The sequence below is a fragment of the Eucalyptus grandis genome, chromosome 11 (assembly GCF_016545825.1).
Source record: "Eucalyptus grandis isolate ANBG69807.140 chromosome 11, ASM1654582v1, whole genome shotgun sequence".
Lineage (NCBI taxonomy): Eukaryota > Viridiplantae > Streptophyta > Magnoliopsida > Myrtales > Myrtaceae > Eucalyptus > Eucalyptus grandis.
This window is the reverse complement of record NC_052622.1, coordinates 589,457-610,965: the sequence shown is the minus strand read 5'-3', so window position 1 is coordinate 610,965 and position 21,509 is coordinate 589,457. Positions and strand designations below refer to the sequence as shown.

The 21,509-nt window shown below is 39.8% G+C and overlaps 4 protein-coding genes across 5 annotated transcripts; 1 reads left to right on the top strand and 3 right to left on the bottom strand.

Annotated features, from left to right (window-relative positions):
* The first annotated feature begins 1,629 nt into the window (after positions 1-1,629).
* LOC104424333 (hypersensitive-induced response protein 4) lies at positions 1,630-4,799 on the top strand. Its single transcript, XM_010036709.3, has 5 exons — positions 1,630-1,969; positions 2,946-3,066; positions 3,167-3,258; positions 3,848-3,944; positions 4,126-4,799. The coding sequence occupies exons 1-5, from the start codon at positions 1,775-1,777 to the stop codon at positions 4,491-4,493; spliced, it is 873 nt and encodes a 290-aa protein (XP_010035011.1). The 5' UTR covers positions 1,630-1,774; the 3' UTR covers positions 4,494-4,799.
* Positions 4,800-5,174: 375 nt separating this feature from the next.
* On the bottom strand, positions 5,175-8,825 carry LOC104424332 (AT-hook motif nuclear-localized protein 6). Its single transcript, XM_010036707.3, has 6 exons — positions 8,590-8,825; positions 7,920-8,507; positions 7,529-7,596; positions 6,733-6,864; positions 5,784-5,945; positions 5,175-5,555 (listed from the first exon to the last, which is right to left on the bottom strand). Exons 2-6 carry the CDS (start codon positions 8,269-8,271, stop codon positions 5,310-5,312), a joined length of 960 nt encoding a protein of 319 aa, XP_010035009.2. The 5' UTR covers positions 8,272-8,507; positions 8,590-8,825; the 3' UTR covers positions 5,175-5,309.
* Positions 8,826-9,966: 1,141 nt separating this feature from the next.
* On the bottom strand, positions 9,967-16,577 carry LOC104424331 (65-kDa microtubule-associated protein 3). Of its 2 annotated transcripts, none has more exons than XM_018865244.2 (13): positions 16,334-16,577; positions 14,774-14,863; positions 14,452-14,658; positions 13,282-13,533; positions 12,968-13,177; positions 12,719-12,874; positions 12,451-12,610; positions 12,220-12,371; positions 12,035-12,122; positions 11,824-11,897; positions 11,670-11,744; positions 11,225-11,501; positions 9,967-10,661 (listed from the first exon to the last, which is right to left on the bottom strand). In XM_018865244.2, exons 2-13 carry the CDS (start codon positions 14,843-14,845, stop codon positions 10,198-10,200), a joined length of 2,187 nt encoding a protein of 728 aa, XP_018720789.2. In that variant the 5' UTR covers positions 14,846-14,863; positions 16,334-16,577; the 3' UTR covers positions 9,967-10,197. The 2 variants fall into 2 exon arrangements, with proteins under 2 accessions (XP_018720789.2, XP_039160130.1); XM_039304196.1 differs by having other exon boundaries at positions 14,774-14,865; positions 16,343-16,577.
* Positions 16,578-18,005: 1,428 nt separating this feature from the next.
* On the bottom strand, positions 18,006-21,227 carry LOC104424330 (protein YLS7). Its single transcript, XM_010036705.3, has 3 exons — positions 20,115-21,227; positions 19,412-19,686; positions 18,006-19,073 (listed from the first exon to the last, which is right to left on the bottom strand). The coding sequence occupies exons 1-3, from the start codon at positions 20,671-20,673 to the stop codon at positions 18,279-18,281; spliced, it is 1,629 nt and encodes a 542-aa protein (XP_010035007.2). The 5' UTR covers positions 20,674-21,227; the 3' UTR covers positions 18,006-18,278.
* Positions 21,228-21,509: the final 282 nt, after the last annotated feature.

The window sequence follows — 21,509 nt, the reverse complement described above, 5'->3', positions numbered from 1 at the left end:
GTGTTGCGTCTCTTCAAGTAAATTGGACCCAGCTAACTCTGAGCATCTTTAATTTTCCTTTTTACCGACGATCGTTTGGGATCAAAGATGAGGGAGATGATGGAGCGGAAGAGGGAGGGAGAGAGAGAGAGAGAGAAGAGAGACGACGAAGATCGAATTCGATCGAGCAGAGACGCTCGATGATGCGTGAGGAGGAGAAGCAGACCTGGAGCCACCTTCGAGCAGACTCTCGGTATCGTTCTCTCGAGCGGACTTTGACGATGGCGACTCCGCCAACGGCGGTCGGATTATCCGCTCAGCTCCGTCTCTTGAACGGAAAAGAAACGAGTCTTTTTACCATTTTAGTTTGGCGGGCTCAAAAGGGGTTTATAGCATGGCCACTTACCCCCCATATTTTTTGGGCTTTTTTCTTTTGGAACTCATCGTAGCCCATATTTCGGTCTTAAAGTGATCTATTTTAGTGATATGGGCTTATGATCAATTTTGGCAAGTCTAATTGATAGTAGCGATGCGTTGTTTTATTACTTAGGATAAAAAAGGGATCTCCCATATTGATAAATTTTCATGATCATTGTCAAAATTTGAACTGCAGTTGATATCTTGACTAGATATTTATTGGTTTTATCGATAAATTTTGTTGATAATTTTGAATAATAAATTTGGATACGAATTGAGGACACTAATGACCAAATCATACATTTGGAATTCTAATATAGCCTTTTTAAATATTTATAATAGCTTAATTTTTTTTCCATAAAAGATGAGCCTAGAAAGTCGTACAATAACTCAAAATGATATTACACGGAACAGAAATTCCTACTTAATCACCACTTTAGGAATCAAATCTCCAAAGAGAAATTTAAATACTTATGTCACATTTCAAAATTCAAAGCAAAATTTACTAGCTAGTTCACAAAAATTTCATTAGATGTGAAACCTAGTTTAAACCCACACCTTCAATCATTGTATATATTACGATCTCACATAGATTGCACTAATAGAATTATGATAGCATTAACAGAGTAATAAAATTTATAAATTCAAATGTAAGTTGATAACTCTTCGACATAGATCATGAATAAATCTTAAATTGCTATAACGTGTTTATTTTTGTGGCCTTTTGATCTCTTCATGTTCAACAAAAAAAAAGAATCTTTTAGATTCATTAGATACAAATCTTATTACTATTTTTTTTTTCAAGACTTGGATATAGACAATACAAATATCTATTTAGTAGAATATGCCGTATCGTAAATAATTGAGTAGTAATATCAATGAAAATCAATCACTGAAGATTTGACATTTGCCGAGATACAACAAAATCTCTTGGAAGCCAAAATCTCTCCCCATCTTCTAATATAAATCACTGGAGATTTGGCATTTGGCAAGATACAACGAAATATCCCGGGAGCCAAAATCTCCTAACCCCCCTCTCTCTCTCTCTCTTCTAATTTTCTTTTTTGGTCCTCTAGATATAAATAATAGGAAACCGGATTAGAAAAAAAAAAAAAAAGACACTTCGTAGACATATAAAAGGAAAACCAGCGTCGGTCTGGGTAAACGAATAAACGAACAATAAAGCGACACGTACGGAAAATTCGATGGTTTAAGCGGTCATCATCCGCAGTCTCTCTCTCTCTCTCTCTCTCTCTCGTTTCGCAAGTTCCCAACTTCACCAGTCGCGCGCCTTTAAAAACAGAGAACAATTAGAGGAGAAAATCTCACATACGCAGAAGATACGCAGATATAGAGAGAGAGAGAGAGAGAGAGAGAGATGGGGAACACATGGTGCGGAGCGTGCGCCTGCGTGGACCAGGCGGGCATCGGCGTGGTGGAGAGATGGGGCCGCTACGAGAGGCTGGCGCAGCCCGGCCTCCACTTCTTCAACCCCTTCGCCGGCGAGCTCCTCGCCGGCATCCTCTCCACCCGGATCCAATCCCTCGAAGTCCGTATCGAGACCAAAACTAAGGTAACCCGCCCCCGCCCCCGCCCCATCCTCAATCCACAGCTATATATATATATATATATATATATATATATATATATATGAATTGTATAATTCTCGTTCGATCGCGCATCTCTGGATGACATTCGCGTTTGCTCGTGCCTTCTTCTCCCCCGGTGTAATATGTCTCGGTTAATCGCGTTTCCTCGTGATTTTGATTGGACATGATGGGCGGAGGAGGATTTGATCGTCTTTTGACTTTTTGTTGCGTTTAAAGTAATTTGATTTAGGACTAGGGCAGGGGAAATGATAATCGGATGGTTAAATCCGTACAATGTGGTGAATAAGGCGGAGAGGGTTCTTGAATAGGTGATGAGGCTGTAAATTTCTGAGCTTTAGGCGAAGGGCTGATCAATACCATTGCATTCTGCGTGAGCAAAACTGATTTGGTGGTGTTTTAGATTCCACATCGTGTATAAGGCATGTCCTTTAACAGAGAGATACCTTTTGTTGTGGAATGTTGTCATCAGTGACAATCTTTTCTTTATAATTCGTTGCATTGCTATATAAAATGCAGAATGCCGTAGGTTAGCTATATGTTGATGATTTCGGAAATGGTGACACTCTTGGAGGAATGAATATTCATTTCACATCCCTTAGTTTACTTTCGGTGGAGAAGAGATTGCTTATGTTGCAGATATTGTCGTGTGCTCACCGACAGCCCATTTTAATTGTGCCAGGTTCTTGTGGTGTAGCTATACGCACAAAATAGACAATTTTATATCTGTACAGGTAAACGAAATAGGTATTGAACTTTGGCTTATTACACTTGCTTTGACAATTGAATTCAGAGTAGGGATTGAGGCTTTTAGCTTAACCTTGGTCGATGAATTTCTGCTAATTTAGTCATTTGCAGGACCATGCATGTATAGATACTTAGTAGAATGCTGGAAAATTTTCTTTGGCTTTATTTGGAACATTGCTGATGGCGAGTTTGCAGGATAATGTCTTCGTGCAACTCATATGCTCAATCCAATATCGAGTGGTCAAAATGAACGCCGATGATGCATTTTATGAACTGCAAAATCCTCAGGAGCAAATTCAGGCTTATGTCTTTGATGGTAATATTCATGGACTAGGGGATTAACCCAATTTTATGATGCAACAAAATTTTTGTTATGACTATTATTCTCCCTTTGATGCACCTGCTATTTCGTACAGTGGTTCGAGCTATTGTTCCAAGGATGACCTTAGATGAGCTATTTGAACAAAAGGGTGAGGTTGCAAAAGCTGTCTTGGAGGAACTCGAGAAGGTAGTACGCTGATTTTCATACCAGACTAATCATGTATGACGGTTCTCAATGATTGCGTGAGGTTTTTTGTGGAGTCTTGCCATTATATGCTTCCCAGTATGCAATTAGTTTGAGAAACACTCATAAGAATACCTTAGGGGATGCTTGGGATAGCTCGGTTTCTTTTCAAATGAGACACTCTGCATATTGCAAATACCCAAGAGTGGTGAGCTTTGTGATCTTTCTGCAACTGGTCTTGGGATTGCTGTCTAATTAGTTTATGTTACTTGTCCTGCAGTGGAAGGTAAAGGTGCGTTAGATGTTTTGTTTCTGAGATGATGGATAAGGAATGTACTTAAAAAGCAGTTATTCTTGTTTGGATTTGTCCAGGTTTGCTGGTCCAGTTAGGTTGTCTTAATCAAAGGAATCTCTGGCATTTTATGCGTGCTTCATCGTATGGCACTTCAATACTGATCATGTTTGTGTTCTCAAGAAATCTCTTTTTACACTACTCTGCCTCATTTGCCATATACTGCACTGAGATATCGAAAAATAGAAACTGCATCACCACCATTATTCTATATATAACTTTGGGCGAGCTTTGTTTCAGGTGATGGGAGCATATGGTTACAGTATAGAGCACATACTCATGGTTGATATCATACCCGATGCCTCTGTGCGCAGAGCAATGAATGAGATAAATGCAGGTATTTACCTTTTATTCTGTTTGTCTATTTTACCATTTTTCACACTTACCATGATTAGTGTAGAAATGTACCTTTAGGCGAGCAATACATCAAATTGTTACTCCTCTTTACTCTTTTTACTGGCTCGAAATTCTAGTACGTGCCAAAATACTGTTTTGTAAGAGAAAGCTTGGCTTTGCAGCTCAGAGGCTTCAGCTTGCTAGTGTATACAAGGGTGAAGCTGAAAAGGTGCTAATGGTGAAGAAAGCAGAAGCTGAGGCTGAAGCCAAGTATCTGGGAGGAGTTGGTGTAGCCAAGCAGAGGCAGGCCATTACTGATGGCTTGAGAGAAAACATCTTAAATTTCTCTCACAAAGTGGAAGGTGCCTCCGCCAAAGAGGTGATGGATCTTATCATGATCACTCAATACTTTGACACTATTAAAGATCTCGGCAACTCTTCCAAAAACACCACAGTTTTTATCCCCCATGGCCCCGGTCACGTTAGGGACATTGGTGACCAGATACGCAATGGCCTGATGGAAGCAGCTAGTGCCAATATAGAGACTTAGTTGAATCACTGTCCTTCGGGGTTGAGACGCGTTAATCAGCAAACTCGTTGGTACTGCCTTTGAAGGTCACAGGATTGAATTGCTCGTTTCTTTTTTTTTTCTTTTTTTAGGAAGGACGGTTTGTCATATGGTAATAGTATAGAGGCCATTTTATCCATTAATAGTTGCTTTGGTGTTTCGGTTTTTTTAAGACTGCGTGGATGTAAATGAATTGTCTTCTTTTTGCCCATCCCAACAACGTTAAACTGATCATACATAGTTTGTCGGAGAATTTATCAGCAGGCCATCTGATCTTTTCAAAAAAAACTCAAGTGTTTGTGAGATATTCCAATAAATTGAGGTACGTGTGATGTAAACAATCGGCTGCATTACATGTACCAGAAGATCCATAAACCCAAACACAACGGGAGAATTGGGAACCAGAGAATACATGGTGACGTCGCCAAAGGTGGAGTCCGATATTTCTATCCATTTTCCCAGTAAAGACTGATATGTCCGGTGTGAAATTAGCAATAAAGCTTCTGCAAATTTTTGGGGGAAAGGAAACCTACTACTTTCTAACACCGTGAACCACAATTAGGGATTCGACCAAACAAAAAAAATCCACAATTAGGGATGGGCGGTGCACCCTACCAGAGTCAGCATAAATTAAGGTTTGGCAAACCTGGAGCGGTTTTCTGATCAAAAAAGAAAAATCCTAAGCAGTTTTATCATAGGGATGAAAGGAATCAGATACAACACATCACTGCGATTAATTAGAAGCCTCTCAAATCCGGTTAACTAATGCCAGTAGGTTCTCCAGTAGAGAAAAACATTTTATTGAGAGAAAGACAATTTATTGTCAACAGCGAAACTCATCAAGTTATTGATAGGATTAATATTCTCTTCATTGAAGGAGGACCACGATGTAACAATTGTCTTAACTCCACCATATGCACCCAATGGCTCTTCATCACAGGTGGCGCGGGAAACAGTAACAACTCCATTTGACACGGGCTCAAGTTTTTGCCTCTTTGGCTTCTCTTCCATCTGTTGACCTGATAAGAAACTTCCGACTATCACCTGAAATGCAGAATAGAATGTTAAGGTGAAGCATAAGGATTGAACATGGTGCACGCCAGAAGGTGTTCAAGTAAATAACTTCAAGTTCATTTCCCTTTGTTGTCAGCTTGTGCTTTGTTGTCTTTGGCATAATGAGCAAAGAATAGCGAAGGTGGCATCAATCTGAATGCCTAAAGTGCATTGCAGAGATGGAAAGAAGGCTTCAACTCTGAAAAACCGGGATCTTACCTGCACAGGGCCAGCAGCTACCAATAGACCAGCTAGCCCTCCCCCAATAACATGACCGTCTGGGCCTGACAAAGAGACACTCATCCCACCAGACTTGCTTATCGTTCCCCCATTGATGATAGGCGCAAATGATCCAGACAGGGAAAGAATTTCGAAGCAACCCTAGAGAGAGAGAGAGAGAGAGATGAACAATGGGAAGAGTCAAAATGCACATGCTGGAGATCCAAGAGGAAGGGCAAACAAGAAGAAATCATATATATCAGCTTTCAGCCTCTTAACTGAGAACAAGCTCCTCGGGCAAATCAATTTCCACATCTCTCCATTTAGTTTTTCATGAAAATAATCATCTCTTGACTAAGAAACTTGTATATGCTGAATTTGTTACTCCAAAGACAGAATGAAAAGTAGACCATACGTCCATGACAGCGACCTCCAATTTTACAACCAGCAACTCATGCCAGTAATACAATCATCTACAGCAATGTCACATCCAGTAACAAACTTTTTCAAGGTCGAGAGTGATACCATCTCAAGAGAAGCTATTCAAAAACTGCCAACAATTGGTACCTGGTCAAAGTATAAGAGTCGATTGACTATCTACATAACTGAAAAGCATAGATGGATGGTTACTATTCTCAATGGCTACCATTCAATTGTGTTTCAGGAGCAAAGGCTGACGTAAAATAAGTACCTCCTTCCACTTCTCTCTTCTAGTACAACAACATCATCAGTCTTTCTCTGGTAAGGTCACTGATCTTTTTTTTTTTCTTTTTTTCCATCTATTTCTCTCAATTTTCTTGTGTTTTAATTGATCTTGACATATACAACATCTAATACCAAGTGAATAAACCTGGCAGACTTGAGCTGTATAGAGTGGCATCTGATTACTATACTAAAAATTCACTCTAACTAATCATGCTAGTTCTAGAGAACAAATATGTGACAATACCTCATATGTTGAAGTACCCCCACAAGAAGTAGGCTGACAAAGTGATACATTTGAAATTGTACCGTTTGCAGAGAGAATACAAATAGCTCGAGATCCTTGTCGAGAGAATGACATAACCTTCATCATGACATCCTGTAAATTCAGGTGAACGATAGCAACACAGAACACCCACATTAATTAATTTTGTGCCACAATTTTCAAATCAGGAACACATGCATAATATACTGCAATTGCACATCACCATTTTTCCAGTCAGTTAATTCAGCACGGGAAATCATACAAGTCATTATTATTGCAAAAAAAAAAAAAATCTCCTAGGTGTATGAATCTCATGATATGTTTCAACAAAAGGAATCTGTTACTGACAGAAATTGCCAATCGCAAGGTCTATTCAAGTTAATATGTCCTGGGAACCGTTCAATCAGAATAATTATCCTAACTAGGCAAGCAAAGACTACAGACCAAGCAGCTTGTATGAACTTTTATATGAAAGCACACTTAAAATAAATTATGACAACACTGGAAAGTCTAGCAATTGTCCAATCATGTAAAATCCAATGTATGACAGCTTCTGCACCATTGAATTAACTTCATGTAATAATTAGACCTAGAGAATCTACCAGAAACCTTTCCTTTGACACATAAGCCTGAGTTAATGTCAATGAATACAGAACCTCAGTTCAACCGCACTATGTGTCAATAAACACATTAGTACATGAATCATTGTTGGATACATGTACTGCAGGCCCATATATGTGATAAGAATTAGCTTTCATCTTTACATTATGCTACATACCTCACCGGGGTTGACATCAAGCACATGAGGCGTGAAATTGGCATCAACAAAGTATGCAACCCCCTTTCCTGCAAAATAGGAATATATATTGGGAATTACAAATAGACAGACAAAACAGCAACCAATCATCAGACATGAGACACAAGGGTAAGCAGCCCCAATTAGTTCAATTAGATCTAATTTATACTGTACCTCAGAGAAAATTAACTTCAACTATATAGAACTAACCAAAAGTTTCAGATATGAGCTTTGCAAATTTGGGAGACTTTTCTCTTGTTAAACCAGGCTACAATAACAGCTTACAGGTTCTAATGTTTATTTCTCGATAACAGGATTAACTAACTTTGCAAATTGAAAAGTTGACATGTAAACTGAAGCTCAAAATTTGTACCTGGACTTTCATACTTGACCTTATGCTTCTTCATCATCATGTCCACTGATGTCCCTTTGCCTTTTTCCCATGCTGAAAATTCACCATTCAAGGGAATCGAAGCTGAAATCGGCATTGGCGACAATGCCACTCCATCATGACCAGACTTCCGTGGCCTCCCTCTCTTTTTCAGGACTTTCATGACAGGCACTGCCACACTCGTTGGCGGCACAGTCACAGCCGGTAAATCAACCACCATTGCCGGCCCATCAATTTGGTTAGCATTTTCAGTTCTCGGTTCAATTCTGAAGCACTCTGCGCCTTCCTCTCCCTCAAATTCAGAACTTGTTTCCTCTCTCTCCTCCATTAACATAAAAAACCCAAACCCAGAAAGAAAAACCCCCAAAACCCTGAATGAGCTTATAATCTGGATAATGAGCTTCAGCTAGAATGAAATCAAGTTCTTGAATCAACTGCTGTGCTGAGTGATCAAAAGAAAAGGGTTCAGTGTTCGAGAAAATTGAGATCTGTTAAGAGAAAACCCGCTATATATCGGCTTCAGTCATGATTCATGGAAGACGAAATGATGGAGTTAGAACATTCGATTTCCTGGCCAAGAACTAGAAAATTAGTTGACATAATCACTTAACAAGGAAACATCATCCCAAATGTTGAAAAAAGCAGATCCTACCTTTGAAGATTCGGACCTCCGGAGCGATCACGACTCGTTACTGAAAATTCAAAAAAGAAAAAAAGAAAAAAGAAGAGAAACTAATCAGCAGCTAAAATCAGCCCTGCTGCAGGAAAATGCAATCTTGTCGAAATTAGGGTTTGCGGCATGAATTTGAGAAGAAATAAATAAAGTATGAAAATGCTACAAAATTCCCAAAGTCATATAATAAAATATTAGGGATTATAATTTTTGATGAATATTTAACTGCGTAATTCAAAGTATAAAGTCTGATTAAGAAAAGGCTTGGCGTCCGTCTTCGATATCTACTAACGGAAATTAAATAATCAAGATATTGAAATTAATTAATAGCAGTAAAAGGCTGCTGAAATTGGGGAAATTAATTAATTTAAAATTGCCATTTGCTAAAAGCTCATTGATTTCTAATTTAAATTTACGGGAAAAAGAAAAGTAAAAAGGAGCATTGCGAAAGTTGACGCTCTGTGAAGCTATTTTGTTATATTTTTCTGATAATTATTCATATAAAACAATAAAAGGTAATGGTCGAGCAAGAGCATGGCCAATTTCCCGTTACTAACATTATTTTTATTTTGTTTTGTTTTGCCTTTTGGTTGGTTCGAACTGAAAGTTAGACCTCTTCGACACCAAAAATAGAAGACGAGGACCGAGAGAAAACGATGTTTAGCTACTGCTTAGGTTACCTTCCAAAAAAAAAAAAAAGAAAAAATTTACCTTCCGTGCAGATTCGAGAATCCAATTGAAACATTTCTTGTATGTTTTTAGAAATATTAAAATATGTCTTGAGTGAACTTTGAGTTTGTAACTGCGAAATTATTCTCGAATACTCTGGAGGGAACATTACTATAACTATATACTCTTATAACAAATGTGAAAAGTTGAATAGATGGGAAAATATAATCTCTACCGTTGAATTCATGAAAAATCTATAATTATGGTTGAGTACGTTGTTATATATATAAGGATTTCCTTCCTTGTTTGTATCAATTTCATAAGTGAATATAATCTCTCTAGAATTTTCCTCATTATATATAAGAGCCTACATAAGAAAATCTTATATCCGTTCAACGTCGATATTCACATATAAATGTTATAGTTAACCAATGCAATAGATCCATTGACTTGTGACAAGTGCTCTGGCTCCATCGCCATTCAACATCAATTTTTAAAATAGTTAATCTATGCAACTCAGGCCAAAAAAAAAAAACCGATTTCTTGTCATACCAGAAACCGTGGAGACCCGTCGCCTCATGCAATTGATGTTACCTACATGTTTATGTATAACATTGCGCCCATCGGACTGGAGTTACCACATTTTTCTCATGCATCCTTTCTTTCTTGAGTTCCAGGGAGTAGGAATGTTGCAGAGATCTCAAAAAGTCTTTTTTGAGCAAAACAGATAGAGCAAATAGCAACACAAATCAAGTAGGAATTCGATCGTCTCTATGTATGTCTATGTATGTCTAGGTGAATTGCTCGTAAACTATGTACATATAAGCCATTATAATTGACTACTCTATCATGATTTCGAAAGACAGTGAATGTGGAGAAGTATCCAGAAATATCTTCAGATAATGATCCCTTGTGCCGTCAGACATGACTAACTGACTTGATATTCATTTTAGGAAGCACGAATCCAGCTCTTCGTTCTTCAAAAGAGTATTCTATCACCTCAGGAATTTCTTTCGGAGTCATGGTACCCACACTAGAAGGCAAGTTCAGAAGATCTGGGGTCATAGCAGTGTGCATAGGAACTGACACTGTGGAGGGTGTGGTCGGAACATGAATTGGCATTGTCCTGGGAGTCATATTTTCGTCATCAGTTGTCTGAAGAGTCTTCTTCAAGGGAGTTGAAAATGTGTTGTTACTTGGAAATGCTTTCTGTAACACCTCTCCATGTATTACGTTTGCATTGTCCAAGGAGTTTGTCCTGTGGGCCTTTAAGGTGATGGGTGAGAAGGGTTTGCGTCTCATGGGCGACTCGGGTTGATGAGCAGTTGCTGCACCAAATGAGTGTTTTGCAGCAGGGCCAGCCCCATCCAAGCCTCTCCTACCTATATCACATAAAATAATGAAATTGGGCTACACAGTGTGCATAAGGAACGCATGTGACCATTGGCCCAGTAGATGAATTTGGGAAGAGCAACGGTCATTAACCTGTTCTCCCCCATATAGAAGTTGAGATATTACCATCAGCCCAAGAGAAGATTTTTTTAAGAGAATGTTAAGCTTGTTCTCTTCCGTTCTCTTCCTTTGGTCAACCAATCAAACTCAATTAACTATCCAACAAACGCAAGAATACAATTTATTCCAACATTTTATCAGGTGGGAAAAGGCCTTGAATCAATCACTTAGTAAACAGCACGAGAAGTTCAAGCAGGTTGAGAGGTGTCTGTAAGAAATTTTCCAACACTAATATATTTTAGAGTTGATTCATACAAATTGGTATTATTGTCAATGTCATATTGAAAGCAAGACTTATATAAAGAGGTGGATGGCTTTATTTATAAGTGACCGACCTAAAGGCATTGCATCCAGCATTAATGTCCCCAGACACTAAGAAAAATCACTAACACATGGCAAGAAATAAATCTAGTTACAGATGGAAGGAACTTACCAGCTGAAACATCTGGTTGATTATTAAATCTGTCATTTTTCTGAACCCTCTCACTCTTCTTTATAGGACGAGAATGAGGCGTAGCTTTTAAAGAGTGAAGTGGATCAGCTTTAGGAGTTTGAAGCGCTGCTCCTCCGAGAGAAAGTCTTTTGCCACTCGCCCCACCAGTTGATATTCTAGGAGTTTTTTTCGTAGTTTGAACTTTTGAGGGGCTAGGTTTTGACCCGTATAATGCTTCTTGTTCTGCTACCAGCTGTCCGTGAAGCTTTTTTTGATCCTGGAACAAGAAAAATTAAGCAGAGAGCACTTGGATTCTTTAACTACATCTCCAGTCTCAAACTTTGTGTGCACGTCTGTCTGTGTGGGTGTGTTGATGAAATATCCCATAAAAAATTCTCATATGAATATCTGAGATCAATAAATATGTCCTTCAACAGTTTCATACCCGCAGCCTACGACGTTCTTGTTCTTTCTCTTGCCGTAGAAGGGTATACTCATCAAGCATTGAGAGTAGTCGGATCTGTATAGAATGAGTAACAGTTTTAGAAATACAGCATCGAAACAATGAGAATTATTGTGCGAACTATCTAAATACTTACGCCATCATAGGTGAACTCAATCCCTCTTTCCTTCTCCCATGATACAGTTTTCGAAGATAAGGCCTCAACCATTGCTATTGCAATGAGATAGCAGCAGTGCATTAAATAAAATTCATTAGGTCATTATGATAGAGATGAGGAAGGAATTTAAGACAGGAGCTCATGGTCTGAGATTTACATATATAACAAGAGCGACATTTCTTGTAAGTACCTGGTAATTTATTAACCAGTGATCGAGCTTTCTCCGCACGTTTAAGAATAAGATGGGCCCCTCTTCCAGCATTATATCTATTTTCATCCTGAAAACAGAGAACATAGTAATTAAGCAATATAAAGTGGATAAACGTGTGGACAAACGTCCATCTGTAACTCAAGGGATGATTAAGAACACTCAACCCTGTTGTACTCTTCAAGCCAGCACTCCTCATCACATGCAGCTAACCATTTCTCAACCTTTTCAAGCAATTCTTTCCGGCTAAAAGCTTCCTCTTTGACTTTCGCAATATGAACTTCAATTTGTTCAAGTACACAAGCAGCGTCCGCAGCTCCTGCAAGAAGAGTGAACAAAGAGACTTCAAGCAATTGCTGAGTTGGTCTTGCCAATGTGCTCAAGGGTATTGGAACTACCAGACTCCATAGCTTCAGTGATATATTTCATAGTACTGTCTTCTTCAGGGATCAGATGTGTCTTCCTACAAATCTCCTCAAGCTCTGACCTCTTCTTTAAAACAAGCTCTTTCATTTTGCTCAACTTCAATTCTTCCAACCGAGCTACTTCTGCCTCAACCTATGTAAAATGCTCATACATAAATCCATTAACAATTTCATCTACCTCTGTAGTGTAAGAAACTGGACATGATGCTTGTGATAAATGTAAATGTTACGTATATCTCACATGATTTATAGAAGCCACTGAAAGGGCATCAGGCTCGCTTATTTCATGTTCAGAAGCAGCTACATTGCAAGTAACATTTTGAAACATTTGTTGCTCCTCAAGAGGTGTGTCCATCAAATTCCATAGTTCCAGCAAGTTAGTTGCAAGGTCTTGAAGCTGTGGACAACCAAACAATTACAACACCCCGGTCCCCACAAAGATTATTACTTTCTGAAGTAAATCTTGACAGGTGAAAGGTATAAATCTTACCCTCTGCATTCTCTGCAGTTTAACCTCTCGCAGATTTTGAATCATAGAAGCCAACTGCTCAATCGTCCTGTTGCTTATATCTTTGGATCCTTCAGCATTACCTAAACTGAAATGAACCTCAGAAACTGTGTGCTTGAAGTCAAGTCCAAGTACGATGCAGAGTGAGTTCAGTGTACACATGAGATCCTGAATCTGCTTCAAGCGATTGCTCTGGACAAAAAGTTGGAGCAAGAAATATATGTGAACTCATGAAAAAATAGCAGCCTACACAAGATGATGAAAGTAGCAAAGTAAATAAAACAAACTAATTTGACCTTCTCTTGTTGAAGTGCATGCAACTGTCTGTGGAGTTCTTCAAGCTTCCGCAAAGATAAATCACTTTCATCCACAACTACTTTAGAAGAAGTATGTTCTTTCGACCTATGTAATTCATTTATAATACTCTGTATTTGCTCTAGAACTTCAAGAAACTGTTGCCTTCTCTCACATTTTCTCTTCCGCATCTCCTCCAACTGAGGAAGAATTATCTTGAGCTCTTCTTTCAAGCTTCCTGCATTTTGATCAGACTGCAATAGAATTCCAAACCGTAACTGTTTCTGGCCCATTCTGAAAATCAAGACGAAAGTCCTGGAAAGATTTATAAAACATAATAGTAGTGACATCCTACCAACCCAGAGAGTTTGTTATCATGATTTACCACGACATTTTCAAAGAGCTTGCGTGGAGCCTTCAATAGCAATATGTTAGTTGTCAACTTCATAATCTTTTACCCAAAATGCTGTATAACTCTCAGTTGGCTGACAGTAACTTCTGAACCATAAAATATTTCTTTCAAATATTATGTAGCATTTTGATTTTAGAATTGAAATCTAAGGATTTTATTTTCTCTTTTTGGTTTGGAGGGGCTACTTAAGACTTGTTTTCAAATCCCATCATTCATCTCATAGGCTCTTGATTGTCTCATTGCAAGATGATATCTCCATGTCACGGTTACTGAAATCGAAGCTAACGCAATCATGCAGAAAAATGATGCTTAAAGACTCAACAACTCAAGAACCCATAACATTTTCGACTTGATTATACTTTTGGAAGCCATTTTTATGTTGGACAATTGTTCCTAACCTACTCCCAAATTACTACTAGACAATATGTACATAATAACTCATTAGTGCTCTAAAAGCTTTACGTTCAATTCAATTATGAACTTGCCCGGGCAAACTAGTTCTCAATGCTTTTATTAGACATCACTTCAACACATCGGTGCCACACTTTTTTCTTTTTTCTTTTTTAAAAGAGGGCAAAATCCCTAAGATTACATGCCACTTTCAAGTGAGATTTGACAAATTATAGAACTGAGATGGATTTCAGGGTGTCTTCATGTTTTGCAATCTTCACTAGTTCTTGGGTTCTATAGAAGGATGGAGGAAAGAACATTATTTCAAAATAAGCAACTCCTAAAAGAGCTTTGTCAGGATGGTCCTAACCTGCCTTATGTGTACTGGCCGCTCCCCCATGGCAGAGCAGATTGCTGCAAGTTCTGCTTCGGAATCAGCTATCTTCTGTCTTAACTGAGCTCTATAGCGGTTTGCTTGATCTACCTTTCTCATATATACTTGTAGACATTCCTTTTCAAGTTCAAGAAGCATTTGGTCCCTGTCTACATCTGACTCCCCAACTTCATCCCAAATTATCTAGAGAATCCAAATCGGGAAAGATGGTCTGTAAGTATCTATGCTGACAAATATACTATCAGAAAGCAAAACGAAACTTTTCCAACTATAACAGAAAAAATATATATGAATAAACCTGGAGTTCACAAAGAAGTGTTCCACATGTTGTTTCCACTTCCAGAAGTGGATCGCTTTGAAGGCGAGACATGTTTGACAGCTGCTATACCTGTTGGCGATGATCATGTTGACAAGTTACAGAAACATAAATCTTATGCCTATGATCGTCAGAGAGCTGATATTGCAATGGACAGTCAAAACAAGAAAAGATAAATGACATCCAGACCTCCAAAGAATGAGAGAGCAATAAAAGCATTTCTCTGAAAAGAGTAGCTCTTTAAAGCTTTAAAAAATGCAATCAACAGTCTAAGGTTGTATTGGGATGATATTCGGTTGTAAACTAAAGGTGGTTTTGGGCCTGTGAGGAATCTGGCCTTCCCTACACTTGGTAGTAAATGGAAATTATTGATTAACCACAAAATAAAAATGCTGAACAACATTCTAGAATAGCACAAGGGGGAAAGCTCAAAGTGCGTAAGCCAGAAAGACCAATCCTTAAGTAATTACAACTACCGGCTTAATAAATCCTGATAGACTGATAAAGTTTCCATTGCGAAAATGATTTACTAAGTGCCAAAGCTGTAAGCTCTAACTCCTTGAAATAGCCTCCACCTTACAAGCTCAGACACTAGTTGTTGGTAAAACTTTCAAACAGCTACAAGAACGGCATGATCAACAGCCATCCCTTTATATTCCCCCTCTTGGATATAGCTTCAGTTCAACAATTACAATTACCTCACTTAAAGTAATCAGGTTTTAGACATGTCCAATCACAATGGATGAAATAAACAGTCAACTCTGTGTTGGATGTTCTCTTCTTATAGGTCATGCTTATATAAAGACCAGTAGACATGATTGGTGCAAAGAAGGACAAGTTCCACATTATTCGTCTCAGTTCAACTTTGACAGGAGCTGGAGAAAAATGGCGAAGAAAAGCCTTGACTACTTGGAACATTATTCAATAAGCAAGTTTGATGGAACCAATTCGATATATGACACATAAAGCCTAGTTTGGTGCAATCTCTAGATGCTTTGAAAGCTTAAAAGTGAAAGGTGTCTGACAGCCAAATCATCTCCTAAAAATAAAAGAGGAGTTTGCCTGAAGACAGAAGTCAGGGAAGCACAAACTGGACTACTCTGAGCAACACCAAGCTTCATTTGTTAGGGGACGTTAACAAATTCGGATCTCCACGGTAAAGAGATCGCAATAAGACAGCAAAAGGACTTTGCTTCATCATAAACTGGAGACGAAATTCCATGAAAACCGCCGAACCCCGAAACGCTCATCATCACCATCAGTTCGACACAGACTTCTGTCCCGGCCGGAATTTCGGAAATGAAAAGCGCGAGCAGAGCAAGGTCAGCTCCTCAACAGCCAAAGCACGGAGGACAAAAACCAGAGATCAAATTACGGAGACTACAGTATACATTTCAGCTCAACTGGAACTGGAGGTTAACGTACTGCGATCTCCAAGTTGGAGAATTCGCTTGGTGCTCCAGACCGAACTCGTGCCTCTTCGAAAGCTTTCGAAAAGAAACGAGGAAATCGGAGAGGGCATGCGGGGAAGAGGAGACGAACCTCGATGATCGATGATCGATGCTCGACCGACTTCCTCCGTCTCCAGATTTAAAATTGCAGCAGCCGCACCCTCTGGAGTGGAATTTTCCTGAGAAACTTCGAAGTTCCTTTCCGGGAAAATCCACTGAATTCCGGGAAAGTTTCTGAGAGAGATGCGGTTTTTCCCCTTTTTACCTTCTGCTATTTGAACTTGGAGGAGGAGGGAGGAGGGAGGACGACCGTTAAAGAGCGGACGCGACGGAAGCGTCATCTTTAATGACGACGAAGGGCGTAAATGAGAATCGCAAAGGTCAATGAAATCTCAACGGCGTTTGAATTTTAAATCGGGCAATAGTGACGTAATCGTCGGAGAGTGGGCCCACCCACCTTCACCTAGGAGGCTGGGACTTCGAATGTTTCTCTCTCCTTTCTGTCGCGCGCAGACGGGACGCGATCCAAAGCATACGTTTTCAAAGTACATGAATTGGATTGGGATCTGTGTGGCTCAGTTTGCCGACGATCTGTACTTACTTCATCATTTCATCCGACATATGGATAAATTGTGATCATTCAGTTTAGAATTTGTGAACATTACCGATCAATGAATTTGTAAGTGTAAAATTTGCTACCATTTTGTATAGAAAAACTCCAAATCATGTTATAAATTACTAGTTGAATTTACTATGTCGAATAAATTACCAACGTCGAGCATTTCCTAACATGAATTGGTCGATACATTTGAAGATGATTTTATAATTTTTTACGTCTATCATAGTACTTTGTGAGGAGAAGTCGGAGAGAAAAAAAAGTTAACTAACGGGTTAGGAGCTCTTGTTGAATAATCAATCAAAAAAATATTACCCATTCACCTTATAATGAAATGTCCTAAAGATAATCATTCTGTTGGCTTCTGGTCCATCATAATATTAATATCTACAATGGCATACAACGCTTTCACGTAATTGCCGATTAGACCTAACCACCACCCCCCTTTTTTGTGGAGAATTATATCAAATACTCACAAATAAAGATTTGAGAGGAAACAATCCTACAGCTAATACAAAGGAAAAACCATCCATAAAGATGCCATCATCAAAAGACAGCGGGGATTTCCAGAAGACATTGAGAGAAAAAGGATATAACTCATGAGGGGAGGCACCAACAATTTAGGCAATGATCCTGATGTCTATCAAAAACTCCAAAAACTCCATATCCATGCGGAGTGCTGTTATGACATTAAGATTTTGCTTGATGAATTCACTAATGTAAAAGGACCATCAGATTGCAGTTCATGTCGAGATAGTAAACGAGCCAACACAATTACAGGAACAGAAGTGGGATAGCAAAGCAAATCAAAGCGGTTCAGAAGATGATCGTACAGATTCCATATGATGTTGAACAACTAAAACTCAATAGCATACTACAAAATCAATGGATAATAAAATCCACCATGAAGTCACACCGATTTGAGGATCAGGAATGTTTTGTTTTCAATTTCATTTCCTCCCAAGTCAAAATTTACCTTCGTGAGGGAATTCTGAAAGCCACCCAAGTGACAAAAAAAATTCACGAGAAAAAGTTGATACCTTGACTAGAATATCCTCAGATGCTTGCCACTGACTTCTCCAGATCATCAACCACTAAGTACAAATGATCAACCCGTCATACTAACCAACTACAGGGGAAAGCTACATAATCGTGAAAGAATACTTTCCAGATAATTTTCATTACTAACTTATATCTGTCTAAACTGAGAACAGAGACTAACATATAAATTACAGTATTCACTCTGACAAAAAATGCTTTGGGGAGTACATGTTCTACCCTTGTGTATGTTTTTGAAAAGGAGGAGAAGAAGAAGAAGAACCAAGTTAACTCTGGCCCTAATATAAATTAAATTCTCGTGGCATAGTCACCCTTCAAACTACAAAGACAAAAAAAATGCCACACTTCAGTGGTAGAAGCTTCAGTTGCCATCAAGCTCTCTCCTAATAACTTCAAGCACAAGTTCATTCCATGTATCAACTGGACCAGGCATGCACCAGTGTAAGCAATCCTGTGGTGGAGGCTTTCCATCTGGACCCCGTTTTGTGATCTTATTTGGGTCAGGGCTTCTGTACGGGCCAGGATGCCCGTCGTGACGGTATCCAAAAGCCTCGGTGATGTCCATCAACCTCAACTTTGACTTGTTGCTCCCCTTCTTAATTGCACGATAAAAGCCCATCACTTGTTTCTCATGCATTATATTCGTAAAACCATTTTCCACCAACTCCCCGGCCGCTAAGGGCCGCACCTTCCCAGTGCAAGACCCCCCTGTATTCCAAGCTCCACCCTCATAATGATCAGGTGAATAGGAACGGACAATGGCTACCCCAGTGTAATTAGGATGCGTGACAATAGCAGAGAGGATTGTTTCGACAGATATTCCAAATGCTTCAATATTATTGACCTTCATATGTCGAGATTTGTTGGGCCACCACAATTGTCCACCGACAATTTTATGGTCCAAGACATAGACTGATTGCTTGGCAAACCAGTGGCCAGAGGAAAGAACGACCACATCAAATTTGGGAAGAAATTCCATTATATCTTGGTCAGGGACATCAAGGTGAAGCTTCACCACGCCCTGTGGAGCAAAATCAATTGCTTCCGAGCTTTGATGCACAAGCCATGAGGACCACATGCGAACAATCATGACAGACGTTGACCTGAAAAACCATCGTTGCATTTTTCGGTTTCCCCGGTTTTTGGGGACTTCAACCTGGAAGACAACCCAAATTTTCAATAAGGAAGCATTCCCCTAAGCAGGGAACAGCATTAAGAGTTGCGGTTCTCCCATGTCATATTATCCATTAAGCCATGCTGCATTTTGTTTCTTTGCCCCCTGAATAGCATCTATTTGTACTTAACAACTTTTTAGCAGTCAAAAAATTATAAGATTGGTATAAAGAAAGTTCATTTTGCAATAGCAACTTGTCACATTAAAAGCTATTGATCAATTGAAGCAAACATTTCCAATTCAAACAAATCCTTAATTAATTATTAGCCTAAGCCATAAGGATACAAAACAGGAAGATCAGATATGTGGTAGAAACATACCTGCCAGAGGATGCATAACATCGATTCCATCTGATTACGTGCAACAGAATCGCCAATGAAAGCTAGTGTCTTTCCTCTCATCAACTCCAAAAACTTCTTGCCATCAAATCGTGGGAGGTCACACTGAGATGGTTTCCACCGCCAATTCTCATACTCCTTATCAGGCCTTCCATTCCCCTGGCAGTTCTGCATCTGTGTCAAAACTGGGCAGGTGTTGTTTGTGTACAATGGTCCCAGGGAATCATAAAACCAACTTCCATGGTACAGATCACAGCCTAAATATAGCATAAAACCAATAATCAGATTCTAATTGAATTACAGCAGGAACTGAAGGACCACAACCATGCCAAACATATGCAAATGGAAGAACCCACAACAAGAAGAAAACAAAAGATTACAGCTTAATCGACTTCAAGCAGCTAGTTAAGAGAAATGGACAAGAGGCCAGGACCAGAAAAAGGGTGGGCGGAGCCTCCCATTAGGAGTGACAAACTGCCATCTAAAACAGTATGTTTTTCTATTGACTTGAGTGCATATGCAAACATAAATTCCAGTATAAGGAAACCAGAACTCTGAGATTGCTGGAGATCTCACAACCTAAAATGCAGCGAAATTAAGATTCCCGAGATCTAATTCTGAGCACCAGTCAGATAAACAAGGCAATTTCTCACGAGACTACACATAAGATAAATGCAAAGATTACCAATCTCAACTGAAGTGTTTGCAGATGCTCCTTCACTCGAAATGGTCTGTGCCGGTGTAATTCCTGAAGCTGAATAGGCAGAACCATCAGGCGCATCTGACGAGACCGGGTTAGCAGTTTCGACGTTCTCTACGAGCTTATCATTCTTAGAACTGGAATTGTCCTCCTCTCCCGAAGGCAATCCGGACGAGACGGCTGGAACTGGGTTCACCTGATGTTCCAATACCTTATTCTCCACTGAGGTTAAAGAATCATTCGAACTCGTGTGTACTTCCGAAAAAGGCTTCGACGACGGAACCTCGCTAACTACATCTACGCCGTTATCAACGGAGGGGGCGGCCCTACTGTCGTTATAAGGAGAAACCGCAAATTCTATTTTGCTCAAGCTATCGACGCCGTAAAAGTAGCCGCGAACCTTGGAGCCGACGGGATGAGACACGAGAAGCAAAGAGGCGACCATCAAGAACACGGCGAGCCCTCCGATGGCGACCGTGATTACCGAGAGCGACCTCGGGAACGAGCTGATCGCGGACGAACCCTTGGGCGACGACATCGTCATGGCTTTCCGAAACCGAACCCGATTCCTAACTCGACCGCAAAAGAGGAAACGCGTCTTCCTTTGGCAAGTCGATCCGCAAACTAAACCCGAACTCCTCCTCCATAAGCTGCATTTACCACCGAGCCGAATCGCCACGCGGCATCTTTGGATTCAAGCCGACCCCTCCGGCGGTATCCGATTCAGTTAACAAGGGAACGAATCAGGCCAAGGGGTGATCCTCGGAATCATAGAACGTGAAATTCAGAGCGCGGGATCGGGTTTAGAAGCCGAGCGCCTGACGATCGCGACGGGGCAATCGATGAGGTATGGGGTGCGGGGCAGAGATCACGAGGAAAGGTGATGGGTCGGCGAGTGGGGAGATTGCGAGAAAGCGAGAGCGCACGGTGACGAGGAGAGCGAGATGGGGACGGGCTAGAATGGGGATCGCCCAACGAAGCGAGCGAAGATTCCGGGGGAAGCGAATGGCACTTCCATTATTATAAGCGAAGCGCTGGGCAAAAAGAATTAGCAAATTCGGAGGCGAAACCACGACAGCAGAAATACAGCAAGATCTGTCTGAACGGCGAACGATAGAAATAAAATTCTCGAAAGGCTGCCCAGGCCGGCGTTCGGTAGAATTGAAAAGGCAGCGCCTATTTTGGAATTTTTAAATCCTAGAATTTTAATTTAGTCAACATGATCCTGAAACTTTTATTTCATTCTGTGTGCAATGTGGTGTTTTAGGTCTCGAACCTTAGTTCTAGACTATCATTTTCATATAATTTAGGAACCACGTTGCATATTCATATGAAGTTTAAGAATTATATTAAACAAATTAAAAATTTAAGAATTACATT

Coding starts and splice junctions, on each gene's coding strand:
- LOC104424333 (XM_010036709.3), top strand. CDS start 1,775: ATGGGGAACACATGGTGCGGAGCGTGCGCCTGCGTGGACCAGGCGGGC. Junction 1,970..2,945: donor GTATCGAGACCAAAACTAAG/GTAACCCGCCCC, acceptor GCGAGTTTGCAG/GATAATGTCTTCGTGCAACT. Junction 3,067..3,166: donor TCAGGCTTATGTCTTTGATG/GTAATATTCATG, acceptor TATTTCGTACAG/TGGTTCGAGCTATTGTTCCA.
- LOC104424332 (XM_010036707.3), bottom strand. CDS start 8,271: ATGTTAATGGAGGAGAGAGAGGAAACAAGTTCTGAATTTGAGGGAGAG. Junction 7,597..7,919: donor GGTCAAGTATGAAAGTCCAG/GTACAAATTTTG, acceptor CCTATTTTGCAG/GAAAGGGGGTTGCATACTTT. Junction 5,946..6,732: donor GGGGTACTTCAACATATGAG/GTATTGTCACAT, acceptor CTCTCTCTCTAG/GGTTGCTTCGAAATTCTTTC.
- LOC104424331 (XM_018865244.2), bottom strand. CDS start 14,845: ATGTCTCGCCTTCAAAGCGATCCACTTCTGGAAGTGGAAACAACATGT. Junction 13,534..14,451: donor GGCCAGTACACATAAGGCAG/GTTAGGACCATC, acceptor ATTCTATTGCAG/TCTGATCAAAATGCAGGAAG. Junction 11,745..11,823: donor TTGAGTTCACCTATGATGGC/GTAAGTATTTAG, acceptor CATTCTATACAG/ATCCGACTACTCTCAATGCT.
- LOC104424330 (XM_010036705.3), bottom strand. CDS start 20,673: ATGACGATGTCGTCGCCCAAGGGTTCGTCCGCGATCAGCTCGTTCCCG. Junction 19,687..20,114: donor AAACACTTCAGTTGAGATTG/GTAATCTTTGCA, acceptor TGCTATATTTAG/GCTGTGATCTGTACCATGGA. Junction 19,074..19,411: donor TGTTATGCATCCTCTGGCAG/GTATGTTTCTAC, acceptor GTTGTCTTCCAG/GTTGAAGTCCCCAAAAACCG.